Source organism: Aspergillus tanneri (genome assembly GCF_003426965.1).
Source record: "Aspergillus tanneri strain NIH1004 chromosome Unknown AapTan_2_pilon_pilon_pilon, whole genome shotgun sequence".
NCBI lineage: Eukaryota > Fungi > Ascomycota > Eurotiomycetes > Eurotiales > Aspergillaceae > Aspergillus > Aspergillus tanneri.
In genome coordinates this window covers 1,722,622-1,735,124 of record NW_022984629.1, presented here as the reverse complement: position 1 = coordinate 1,735,124, position 12,503 = coordinate 1,722,622, and the positions used below count along the sequence as shown (strand labels likewise).

The 12,503-nt window shown below is 49.0% G+C and overlaps 6 protein-coding genes across 6 annotated transcripts; 3 read left to right on the top strand and 3 right to left on the bottom strand.

Annotated features, from left to right (window-relative positions):
• Positions 1–265: 265 nt before the first annotated feature.
• On the bottom strand, positions 266–1,526 carry ATNIH1004_000543 (NAD(P)-dependent alcohol dehydrogenase; the record flags this gene model as incomplete). Its single annotated transcript, XM_033565256.1, has 2 exons — positions 266–1,405; positions 1,464–1,526. 2 exons carry the CDS (start codon positions 1,524–1,526, stop codon positions 266–268), a joined length of 1,203 nt encoding a protein of 400 aa, XP_033431013.1.
• A 606-nt stretch (positions 1,527–2,132) lies between these two features.
• Positions 2,133–3,466, top strand: ATNIH1004_000542 (D-mandelate dehydrogenase-like dehydrogenase; the record flags this gene model as incomplete). Its single annotated transcript, XM_033565255.1, has 7 exons — positions 2,133–2,213; positions 2,277–2,375; positions 2,442–2,556; positions 2,605–2,721; positions 2,787–2,869; positions 2,930–3,211; positions 3,260–3,466. The coding sequence occupies 7 exons, from the start codon at positions 2,133–2,135 to the stop codon at positions 3,464–3,466; spliced, it is 984 nt and encodes a 327-aa protein (XP_033431012.1).
• A 658-nt stretch (positions 3,467–4,124) lies between these two features.
• ATNIH1004_000541 (uncharacterized protein) lies at positions 4,125–5,686 on the bottom strand (the record flags this gene model as incomplete). Its single annotated transcript, XM_033565254.1, has 5 exons — positions 4,125–4,856; positions 4,934–5,317; positions 5,399–5,437; positions 5,515–5,585; positions 5,650–5,686. The coding sequence occupies 5 exons, from the start codon at positions 5,684–5,686 to the stop codon at positions 4,125–4,127; spliced, it is 1,263 nt and encodes a 420-aa protein (XP_033431011.1).
• Positions 5,687–6,843: 1,157 nt separating this feature from the next.
• On the bottom strand, positions 6,844–7,821 carry rpl17 (60S ribosomal protein uL22; the record flags this gene model as incomplete). The annotated part of the gene is made up of 5 exons (XM_033565253.1): positions 6,844–6,993; positions 7,058–7,245; positions 7,455–7,566; positions 7,618–7,719; positions 7,819–7,821. 5 exons carry the CDS (start codon positions 7,819–7,821, stop codon positions 6,844–6,846), a joined length of 555 nt encoding a protein of 184 aa, XP_033431010.1.
• A 2,150-nt stretch (positions 7,822–9,971) lies between these two features.
• Positions 9,972–10,372, top strand: ATNIH1004_000539 (uncharacterized protein; the record flags this gene model as incomplete). Its single annotated transcript, XM_033565252.1, has 2 exons — positions 9,972–9,987; positions 10,146–10,372. The coding sequence occupies 2 exons, from the start codon at positions 9,972–9,974 to the stop codon at positions 10,370–10,372; spliced, it is 243 nt and encodes an 80-aa protein (XP_033431009.1).
• Positions 10,373–10,928: 556 nt separating this feature from the next.
• ATNIH1004_000538 (cation diffusion facilitator family transporter) lies at positions 10,929–12,393 on the top strand (the record flags this gene model as incomplete). The annotated part of the gene is made up of 2 exons (XM_033565251.1): positions 10,929–12,057; positions 12,152–12,393. The coding sequence occupies 2 exons, from the start codon at positions 10,929–10,931 to the stop codon at positions 12,391–12,393; spliced, it is 1,371 nt and encodes a 456-aa protein (XP_033431008.1).
• Between the last annotated feature and the right edge of the window lie 110 nt (positions 12,394–12,503).

The following is a 12,503-nucleotide window of genomic DNA, read 5'->3' as shown; positions in this document are numbered from 1 at the left end:
TTATAATCAGTTGCGAATGGTTTAAGACATTGAATTTATGATTCTTTCAGACGAGCTCTCCTATCAATTTTATGAGATATAGCCGTGTACTATCTGTATTTTCAGTTCGTTAACATCACCAGGATGTAGATCCTCATCTAGTTACTCTTTACTATACACAACAGATAAGACCCTCGGGTACTGTGTAACCATTTTGAACCCGGGTATTTCCCACATCAATAACAACAACAAAAACGAGAGACGGAGGAGAACGAAGAACAATATCCTAACTTTCAATCACCACCTTCACCACCGGCCTCCCACTCTCATCGACCCCACGCCCAGCTAACTGGAATGCACGATCTCCCTTATCCAGAGCCAACCGATGCGTAACGACCCGTTCCTCAACGCGATCGAACTTCCCACTCGCCATGAGCGCAATCGCAGCCGGATACGCATATCCATCGTACCTAAAAACCCCAATAATATCAACCTCACGCAGCGCAGCAGCCCCGACAGGAAGAGTCTGGATGGGATTTCCCATCCCGATCTGCACGAGGACGGAGCCCGGCGCGGCAGCATAGATACCTGCCTGAACGCAGGCAGGAACCCCAGTACAGTCGTAGACGCGGACGAAGCCGGACGATACGCCGTGCGATGTCTTCAACGAGGTCGCGAGACGTTGGGCATTTTCCAGCGCGTAGGACGTTTGTTCAGCCTGAGGAGCATCCCTAGCAGGGGGAGGATGGGCAGGATCCGCCCTGGGAATGAGCGTGGTTTTGAGACCGAGATTAAGCGAGTCAGCGATAGCCAGTCGCGCAGGGTCAATATCAGCCACCACTATGGAAGAGAAATTCTCCGACGTGGCCAGCGCAGCAGCAAGGAGGAGACCCACGGCGCCGGCGCCAAAGATCAAAGCCGCAGCGGAATCGCCTAGCGACTCGGCCAGTTTCACCTCGCTCTGGGTGGGTGGTCGCGAACGTCGAATAGCATGTAGACAGACAGCTAGGGGCTCGACCAGTGCGCCGCCGGTATAGGAGACCGAGTCGGGCAGCTTATGACACATGTCTGCTGGATGGTTGGTGAGTTCCATGAGGGTTCCGTCGAGGTGAGGGAAGATTTTGGCGCTGCTGCGGAATTTCATCTCCGGGCAGATGTTGTAGCGGCCTTGTTGGCAGAGAGTGCATTTGCGACAGGGTAGACCGACTTCCAGAGCGACTCGGTCGCCGACCTGGAGATTGGTTACGTCGTTTCCGACGGCTGTGACAATGCCGGAGGATTCGTGGCCCAGACACATGGGTTCGCGCACGACGAAATCGCCATTGCGTCCGTGGTTGTAGTAGTGTAGATCGGATCCGCAGAGACCAGTGGCGCGGATGGCGATTTGTACTTCGGAGTTGGTGGGTGGGTTGACAGGTCGTGATTCCTAGGGATGTTAGTGATATTATATAATAGAATGTACTTTCTGGGTTTAATATTCATACCAGTTGAAGGTCTTTGGCGCCATGAAGCACCAGTGCTGAGGCATTGGATGTAGTGGTAGCCATTGGAGCGGTGGCAGAGAACTAGGAGAGAGGAGAATTAATGAGACAGCGTCATCATAGTGTTAGCTCAAGAATTGGATATATATGAGCATCGGAAAAGGGACGTGGGGTCGTGAACAGACCGATTCCCTCGCGTCGGGAATTGAAGTCAATAGCCGACGATGGACAGTATTGACGTTGGGAAAGTGTCGCAGTAAAGGTAAAGTGGCGGTCGGGCATTTGAATGCATTCTGTATATTCAATGGAGAGACTCTGGATGCACCTGTATATTGTATTACTTAGTATTATAGAATCTAACGTAGAATTAATACATGTTTACATGTAGTGATATGTGGGCGCATCCCACTCATACATAGCGATGTACCTTGAAGTATCCGAAACATCGGGGTAATGCCGAGTCCCCCCACGCCGAATGGGGGTATCGTCCTCATCGCAACCATCGTCAGTCCCAGTATTTCCAGACAAACGATTTTAAATGATCTGTACTCGGACATTCTCTTTTACTATTACCTACATCTTCCGTCCTTCCACTTAATTCAACACCATTCCTCTCCCCTGCTTCTTGCTTTCTTCCTCCCTCCATATAGTTGAACTCCGCGCTCTGACATCATGCCCTCCGCATTGCTGATCGGCGAAATCACCCATGCCCGCAAGGAGTGGGAGGATCTCTCGTCTATTCTGACTCTCAAGGTGAGGCGATTCCTGTCTATTGTCGAACGTAATGTCCAATATTCTAATGATGCGTGAATGTAGGAATTCCCCTCGGGGACTCGTGAGGATTTCATCCGCAATTGCAAAGACGGACAATACGACGATGTGCTGGTTATTTATCGGTCCAATGTATCCACCAAGGTAATTACCCTACATGGAGATTAAATTATCACTTTGGTTTTCTTGTGATAGTAACGCTTTGTTCAGTTCACCGGCCCTTTCGACGCGGAAATGCTCTCCGTTCTTCCCAAGTCCCTAAAGTACATCTGTCATAACGGCGCTGGATACGATAACATTGATATTGCCGGGTGCACGCAAAATGGTATCTAGGATCATAGAAACCGAACCAAGTCACTACTAACATACCCAGGAATTTTGGTGTCTAGCACACCCATCGTTGTCGCCGCTGCGACTGCGGACGTGGCCATATTTTTAATGATTGGTGCTTTGCGACAGGCCTATGTGCCATTGGCTGCTTTGCGAGCCGGTAAGTACAGTGATCTTGGATAAGCGAGACCAGACCAGATCAACGATCGTTAATAGCGACGACAGGTAAATGGCAGGGACAGACGACCTTGGGCCGTGATCCTCGGGGAAAGGTGCTTGGTATTCTTGGTATGGGTGGTATTGGCAGGGTAAGTTCCAGAAAAAAAAACAAACACTTAATACCGTTATAATCCCACTGACTTGGTCAGGAAATGGCCGTCCGCGCCAAAGCCCTCGGCATGAAGATCCACTATCATAACCGGTCGCGACTGTCGGCGGAACTAGAAGGGGACGCCACATACGTGTCATTCGATGAGTTGCTAGCCTCCTCGGATGTTCTGAGTCTAAACCTCGCCTTGAACGCGAATACCCGTCATATCATCGGAGAGAAAGAATTCCAGAAGATGAAGGATGGAGTGGTCCTGGTCAACACAGCGCGGGGCGCATTGATTGATGAAAAGGCGCTGGTGGCTGCGCTGGAATCGGGCAAGGTAAGTCAGCTCGAGCTTCCTAGTAAGGAGTCTATCTAATATGAACAGGTCATGTCGGCCGGTCTGGACGTCTATGAAAATGAGCCTGTGGTGGAGCCTGGGCTGGTCAGTAACCCCCGAGTGATGTTGTTGCCACACATAGGAACCATGACCTACGAGACGCAGAGGGATATGGAGCTGTTGGTGCTGGATAACCTGCGCTCAGCGGTGGAGAAGGGGGAGATGATCACATTAGTACCAGAACAGAAGAAATAGAGAACAGATGTAGATAGAGGTGGTAGATACACGGTACGAATAATACAATAGATATTGACCTGTCCTGAATAGTCCTGAATAATTTTGATATCTTGCTATACGTCCACATAATCTATACAAGTAGCTACTATACTTGATATATAATGTACAAACCATCTAGTACTCCATAGCGTGATCAACTTTTGTTAGTAATGTGATATTCCGGTTCATTGTTAATATAAATCATATGTGATATGATCTTAATTTCGCCCCATCGACTATAGCAGCGTGTGGTCCTGATGTTTAAAGACGTCTCCGATCGGTTGCACTTCCTGGAAAAGATCGTCCATAGTCTTTATACCGATTCCATCCAAGCCCTGAAGAGTCACGGCTTAACATCCGAATACAGCCTAACATGGTCACCCTTATATGTACCAAAAATTATATAATAGTGCACAATCAGTCAAACCAAGCAGAGAGTATTCAATGATATTGATCTGCAAAGAGGTATCATATAAACCAACGTATATGGAGTACAGTTTCAATAAATCACGGTAGAAAAGCATTCGATGTGATCTTGCAATGATAAAGAGTATTGACAGAGGACTTTGTGGCTTTGTGGGGAATAGAAACGCTTTGAAAAAAAGGTACTCCAAAAATAGCAATAGGCACTACATACTCAAGTTGTTCGCTGGATAGGTCGTTGCGTGTCATTCCACCATTCGTTCGCTGTCCCGCCCATCTGCTGGCTCTCCGCATGACCTGGGCTCATGGTAGAACCTAAGTTGTCCGCGAAAGGGTTCTGAACTTGGAAATCCTCGGATCGATACTCATGCGATCTGGAAGTATTGCCTGTCGATGGTGGGATCCCGGCTGCTGGATCCATCATCGGAACAGCGGGCGCTAGGTTCGGCGCCGTCGAGGACGGAGGACTCTGTGCCTGCCATTGCGATGCAGGTGGCGGGGGAGGAACTGGTCGTAGTGCGCCCGACACTGATGCCTCGTCCGACGAAGGGGGCGATTGGCTACCTGCTTGTCCCAAGGCTTTGCGCGCGTTAAGAAGGGCATGCTGGTGTTTTGACAGAGCTGCAGATAGCTCGTCGTTTGTCTCAATCAACGTCATAAGTGTATCCTCGTCCGGCGCCGGGTTTGTCGAGTGTATGTAGTTTTCCATGGCACGAGACGCCACCCGACACCGGTCGGAAAACTCCTTGATGAGCTCGTTTTCCAGGATTTCCGTAGGCGGAGTCGATTGGACAAACTGGATAAGGAGCTTCGCCGACGTCTTCGCTTCAGAGACACGTGCGACTAACTCATCGGGGGGCGGAAGTGATGAGCTATTCTGGCGAACGTTAAAGTAATTCGGGCGTTGATTCTGCCATTGCGGCGAAGGCTGTGACCTCCAAGAGATCTGCATGTAGAAAGAACCGTTAGCGCTGACATTTGGGAGGCTCCGATGGTATCATCAACGGAAGATTGAATCCATACACCACTGTTGGTTCTTGTGAGCTTAGTCTTCTCTTTCCGCCACATTTGTAGGAGCACCGCCAGATCCTCATCCCATTGTCGCTGCGTCTCCAACGTGTCGAGCGTGTCTCGGAGGAAGTATTGCACATTGGGGTCCTTGCCCTGACGAAGAAGATCCTTCACAGTCGCGGCAAACTTGGCATCGAGGTTGCGCGTAAAGGTATACCCGGGGTTGTCAATGAGGATCCGAATCAGCATGATCGCATTGTATTGCATGTTGGCCGGCGCCACGGCGGATGTGTCGGATAGTATTTTGCGAATCCGATGCGCGGCTTCGCGGGCGGCATTGGGACTGGACTCGGCGCTTTCGACGATACCAGGAAGGTGAACATATTCGGTGCTTTGCTGTTTTCCACAGGGCATTCCATTAGTCTCCATCTGTAGGTCGGAATATAGGCACAAAACTTCCGGGTTCCCTATACGTACCGAATTGCCAGGACCTGCGCCAGCTTCGCAAAAGGCATTCTATTCATGCACGCCAAAATGTCAGTCCGATAATATGTTCCGAGTCCATGGATACACATTTGCGACAGGAAACACACCACTTCTCTTAGGATAATGCCCTCCGGAGAGTCCGCGGGGTATATCGGGGGGCTGTCTAGCGAGGAGGACGCTGTTCCTGGCGATGAGTAACCAGCTGATTGATTAGATATCGCAGAAACCAGGACAACACCTACTGGATCTCTTGTTGAAGGAGCCCAATATACGCTTCATGATGTCGACAAACCAAGAGAAAGACAATGGACAAGGATAGCTACCAGATGAGCAGATAGAAAAATAGTACCAGGAGGGAGAGTCGTGGTTAGGCAGTTTGTTGGTTTCTTTCTTAGTGAGATAAACACGCTTAGGTAAGGCAGCGCCGGTGGCAAGACGCTTCACAGCGACACGCAAGCCTTTTTATCCCTTTCTCTGGAACGCCCCAGAGGTGACGCTGGTGAAAAGAATTACTCATGGCGCGTAATTCTAGGCAGGCCAACTCCATTTGTCAAGAATGATGATGCCTTGGGATATGCGGCGATTTCGACAAGCTAGGGGCGTTGGCACATACGTATACATATACATACGCCTGATCCATACTGGTGTTTAAGATTAAGCTTACATCGTCATCAGTTCCTACGGTTGCTGGATCCCTCTAATCTCTGGTTCAATCGATTCGTAGAGACCCATTAAGCTCGGGGAAGACCAAGTCTGTCAGTGCAGATCTGCCTGTACGCTGTGGCCCAGCTCCAAGCAGCACAGCCACTCTTGGCCAAAGCTATCATTTGTTGAATAATATTCAACCGGCCTACAACAGCCAGTGGAGATAAGACTCGTCACCGGAAACAACTTGTAGGCTCGTACGCGGACAGGCAGTCTACCATAGTAGATCAAGAGATACGCTACGATCGAGTGATGTACAATTCCTGGCCCAGTTGAGGATCATCGAATAGGCAAAGGATAGCAACACCCGTTAATTGTTGGCCAACTTCAGGAAGAAAAAAATCCATAACCCATTCATAAAACAACGCTCCATAGTATTTCGAAGTATGTGGGAATATGCCTGGGTCAGGCTGCACCCCAGTAATCGCATTCGATGATCGTCGAGATCCGTTTGTCCGGCGTGGTCAAAACGCTCTCCTTCCTGATTCATGAGGCGAAAACAGAGGATGCAGAACAAACGGTCATGGGTAGGAACACATCATATCAACAGTTAAGGATCTAGAAACGTCATCCGCGCCCGTTCGTTTTGAAATTTTTTTCCTTTGGATAAAAAGATTTAATTTGTTTTGTATTCCTTCCGTGACAAGGTATTTGTTCCGTACAACAGAAAACTCCGGCTTTCCCATTCATTTTCCGACTACTTTACTACTCCTCCGGCACCCACAGACCGCTTATGCCTGGATGGCACGGCGGATCTCAGCACCACGCTGACGGGAGCTGAGGCGGACTTCCTGCTTGGCAACGGGACCCTTCTGGACGACCTCCTCGCCCTCAGTGAGGATCAGCTCGATGTGGCAGGGGTTGGTCATGTAGGGGTTGATCTAGGTTTCCACAGTCAGTACCCCAACGAGGCGAATGTCACTGGACGGAAGAGGATCCACATACACGACCGTGGGCACGGTAGGTACGTCTGCGGCCCTTGGGAGCCTGGTTGACCTGGATGTGCTTGACAATGAGGTTGCCAGTATCGAGACCCTTGGTGTCGGCGTTGGCCTCGGCGTTCTTCAGGAGGTCAGTGAGGAACTGGGCGGACTTGATGGGCCAGCGGGCCTTGCTGACACCCCACTGCTTGCCTGTATAGTGAAAACAGATTGTCAGCGGTCTTGCTTCTTCTGCGCCTGTTTCTTTTGATATCCTATCCTTCGCCCCCATTTTTTCCCACTCATTGCGCTTCTGTCCATATGATGCCATCGTTTCGTCGCAAGTTCCACTTTTCGCATCGATTTCCAATCCGTTCTCTCCTTCCAACATATCCAACTGTAAAGAAACTTTCACCACTCACCCTGAGCGCAGCGGCCAGTGCTGCCAGCGTACCTCCGCATGGGGACAGCCTCGGCCTTGTTCGAGACATTGTCGAGGAAAGTGAGGGCCCTCTGTAGCTTCATACCGCTGATCTATTTTCCAAGTCAGTTCCACTCATTGCACGATGAGTGTCTGACACTCACACTATGAGCAACTTCACGAGTATTCTTGAAAGACACTCGCAGATAAGAGCCCCGGGCGCGGGCGCTCTTCGCGGCCGGAATGTCCTGAGCAGCGTAGCGGACCTAAAAAAGAGAAACACGGAATCAGAAAAAAGGCCATAATAACGCTTTCAATTATACGAAGACGCGCAAAAGAATTTGAATATAATCGTGTTTTCATACCATTTTGATGTTTGCCGGGCGTGAAATTTGTCGTCAGAGGTCGTGGGCAGAATTAGTGTCGATATTTCCATTTTGTGTGATTTTCTAAGCGAGCGGGAAAAACGCTTGACCGCCTCCGGTCAGCTGACAGCGCCGACGACCAACACAGATAAAGTAGACAGCATACTACTTTTTTTTAATTTTTTATTATTGTCTTGAGATATAGCAATTCAAGAGTTTCACATTGCAAGCTAAAAAATAATCTACAGCGTAATGGATATACGTAGTACGGGTCCCTAATACAAGCAGTTTGTCTTCTTCCGCACTACCTTCATTTCCTTAGGTAGGATCGAAGAGAACCCGCTACTGGAAACGTCGGCGGCTCCCCTCACGCCACTGCGCTATGCAACATCCACCGCATTTGTAGAGATTCCCATGAAGGAAGTGGAAGAGTAATTGGGACGTTTGTCCAGAAAACAAGGATATCCCCTAGCAGATTTTCTTGTCCGAAATACAGTCATAGCTCGGGTTATTTTGCGTTCCGTCAAGGTCGCTGGGAAGGGACGGGCAAGACACAAGGTCTGTATGATCCATGATACCGGAATGGAACTGCGAAGTGTTCTCATACCTGCTTTATTTGTGTATGATCCTAGATGTTATAGCTAGGCAAGAATCACAACTTTCAGGCAGGAAAGTCAAATATATAACCGTGATCTGGATACGTAGTAGATAACGAGGCATAAGAAAGGAAGGGTTCTGATTCAGATAGTCGACACCTTGATATCAGCCGGTAGATATAAAGCATGCTATAGTAATAATATACTATGAAGAGCAGCCAAACTATTTGTGGGCAGCGTCTATATTGCAATTGAGCCATTTCCCCACTTCGCTATAAAATGTTGTATGCTTCGTCGGAAGATTCGGTGTTTGCAACTAGATCCTTGATTTCTTCAATTAACACCGTCGTATTCTTTGAATTCGGAGTTAAACTAGTTCTGTAAGGAGAGATTCATATCTCCCTTGTAGCATTGTATAGTTATTTCTCTACTCTCAACAACATCATCGACACAAGAATTCATTTGGGAGGTTGAGGCTGCGTCAACCTCTTTTCCCTTATCTGGCAAAAGAGGATTGAGAGAGGCTTTTTCAGTGTAGGACTGATCTCTTGGTCCTCGATCAGGAGACAGGCTGAAAACAATCAAGGAAAAAGAAACGGGGATGTTTTAAGGTTGATTGTGTCCTTGGACAGGAGAAAAGAGAATGGGAATTAGTTCGTGGGTTTTTGATTAAGATGTGTATTCAAAAGAGGTAGCTGTGACGATACTCACCTTTATATCACCCCTTCTCTTCCTTTCCTGCTTTTCATTTGTTTCTTACCTTTCTGAGAGATTAAGACAGTAATGTCTTAGCCTCCTTATTATGTTTATGCTTAGTTTTTGCCTCAATTTCACCTTTCTATGAACTTCCTGTAGCCTCACTTGCAGATGGCTATGCTTAGGACATGCAGCAAGCCTCCTATTTCTTCTATTTTAGTACTACTATATGGTTATTATCTCCCTTCTCTACTACTAAGTGTAGGTTATCTAGCACTAACAGCTCCATATTCTTCTGCGTCTCATAGAGATAGCTCCAATGCTGTGCAACGGAGGAAATCAGGCAAGCCTGCGTGTAAGAGAAGAAAAAGGCAGATTGCTTCCCTTGTATGCCAGATCTAGAGTTCCCTAACTCGTGCCGTGCCTCTCACCGGAGAACGCGCGATAAAACCCGCTGGCACATGAAGACAGACAGACCACTAACCCCAGACAGACTGTGATAGACAGAACCTGTAGTTTCATATTTATTAGACGGAATGGAGAAAGGAGAGCTTCGGAGTATAGGTTTAGCTCGACTTCAATAAGCCTGCAGTGGAACCTGGCCAGTTAAACCCCAGGGTAATAACTTCTTTGACACTTTCTCTGGTCCCCAACCATCTCATTCTTTAAACTTTCATTTATTTGACTCCTGGTATACTGGTATACCCGTTTTTCTCTATCTTTCACGTCTTATTCTTGGCATCCCATCTACTGCAGAAAATGAAGTAAACTGGTTCCATCCTCGCCCTCGCCGGTCTGCTCTCCCTGGCTCATTGTCATAGCTTCGTCACCAGCCCGAAGCCCCGTGCACCTGGGTCAGCCATGGAGTTCGCCTGCGGTCAGCGGGTCAAGTTCAACCAGCAGTCCGATAACTATGGCAACTTTCAGGGCGAACTCTAGATCGCTAGTGGGTAGAATGACTGCAAGGGCTACAAGTTCGCCGATAATAAGGACAACGTCTACTCGTACTCTGCCGCCAGAAGATCAACTTCAAAGTCGATCTCCGTGCCCCTCATACCGGTGTTGCCAATGTCTCTGTTGTTGATACAGCCTCCAATACTATCATCGGTACTCCTCTGAAGTCCTGGGATGAGTACGCCTCCACTGCCACCAGCGTGAAGGACAACCAGACTAGTTTCAGCGTGGCTACGCCCGATGAGCTTGGCAATAAATGCTCTAAGACTGGGGCCTGTGTGCTCCAGTGGTACTGGTTCGCCGAATAAATTGACCAGACCTACGAGTCTTGTGTTGACTTCACCCTGGACGGCTCAGCGTCGGGCTCTAGCTCCTCAGTTACTTGTACCGTTCCCGTCGCTGTCACTACTCCTAGCACGGCCCCGACCACTCTGGTCACCAGCGTGAAGCAAGTCCCTACCTTTGCTGCCACATCTGTCCATTCCGGGACTGGACCGCCAAGGAGCAGCTCAGCTTCCTGGGCAGCCTCTTTAAGGGCCCCCTCCGGCAGGTCCGGTAACTGGTCGTCTCATGCCGATTTGCATATCTATATGGGATTCATGGTGCATAATAATAAGGCGTATTGAACTAGAAATATAAATTTGGTTGTGTTTGGCTTTCGTTGTAGAATTGCATTGCATGTCCGTGATGTTTTTCTCGGGAAAACTCCCGTCATAAGAGTTAGGGCTGTCAGTGCACAATATGACTAATCTAAATTGTGCATTGTCGTATGAACCAATCAGGAAAAGAAGCGCAACACGGGATCTCTATCATTTCTCTCTCATCTTTCTCAACAACATTTCCAAGTTGATATCAGTCTCAGCCATGGAGGACAGCCATTTCCGTTACAGTGCCTCTCATCAACCCTCTCCCTTCTCCCCGAACACACATCCTCTCCCCCGAGACCGATCCGCCTCAATGCTCTCCTACAACGAGGCCACTTCCACCGCCCTCGAACCGCATGCTCCGCAGCATCGTAACGGCACCACCAGCGACGAAGAAGGCCAACCTCCCCCGCGATACACCCGCGAGAATGACCCTTTCCGACTAGCCTCCAAGCTGAAGACAGCCGAAGAGATCCGCCAGATCCAGCCACAAGCCAACATGGCGCGTAAACGAGACAGTTGCACCCCCGCTACCATCATCCGACGGACCAAGACCCCCAAGGAAGCACTAGCCCGGACACTCGCATCCAAACAGCAACTCCAGGGCTTCTACGAGTCTCAGAACGAGAACATCGAACGCATGCTCAAACCCGTCGAGGAACACGTTCGCGCCGCGCGCGAAATCAACACAAACAATCAACTCAAATACAAGATCGCCGTGTACGGCAGCTTCATCGCGAACGTCATCCTCTCTATCCTGCAACTCTACGGCGCCATTGCATCGGGTTCCCTCTCCCTCTTCACTACCATGGCGGACGCCGTCTTCGATCCCATGTCCAACCTTACTCTGCTGGTGTGCAACAAGGCCGTTAATCGCGTCGATCCGCGGAAGTTCCCAGCGGGGAAAGCCCGGATCGAAACAGCGGGTAACATCTGTTTCTGCTTCCTTATGACTGCCGTCTCGTTCATCCTTATCGCTTTCTCCATCCGCGAGCTAGCAGAGGGTTCCCAGTCTGAGACGGGCCAGTTTCATCTCCCGTCTGTTATTGCTGTTGTTGTCGCGTTCTGTACGAAGCTCGGTCTCTTCGTTTACTGCTTTGCGCTGCGGAATCAGGTGTCTCAGATTCGTATCCTCTGGGAAGACCATCGGAATGATCTGCTCATCAACGGATTCGGTATCCTTACCTCTGTCGGTGGAAGTAAACTCCGCTGGTGGATTGATCCCATGGGCGCTGTCATTCTTTCTGTTCTTATTAGTTGTCTCTGGCTTCATACCGCTTATCATGAGTTTCAGCTTCTTATCGGTGTCACCGCCGATACGAAGATGCAGCAGTTGATTACGTATATCTGTAAGTCCCTACTGCATTTGTATAAAAAGAAGGGAGGAAAGACGAAGAAAGAAGAATAGGGGAAAGAGAAGAGAGAGAAAGCTAACGATCAAAGCAATGACCCACTCCCCCTTCATCACCGCCATCGATACCGTCCGCGCATATACCTCCGGTCCTCGCCTTCTCGTCGAAGTCGACGTCGTCATGGACCCTAATGACTCCCTGCGTGCGACGCACGACGTCGCCGAGGAATTGCAGATGAAGCTTGAGTCTCTGCCTGATGTCGAGAGGGCTTATGTCCACGTGGATTACGAGACTACGCACAAGCCTGAGCATTTCCTGAAGAAGGAGCTGTAATTGTAATCTACTGAAGTTCAACAGGCATTATATAGAGCTTTATGCTTGTTACTATGAACGATATTATATATATGCTGATATTACGATGTTAGAAATAGACAATCTCAAAT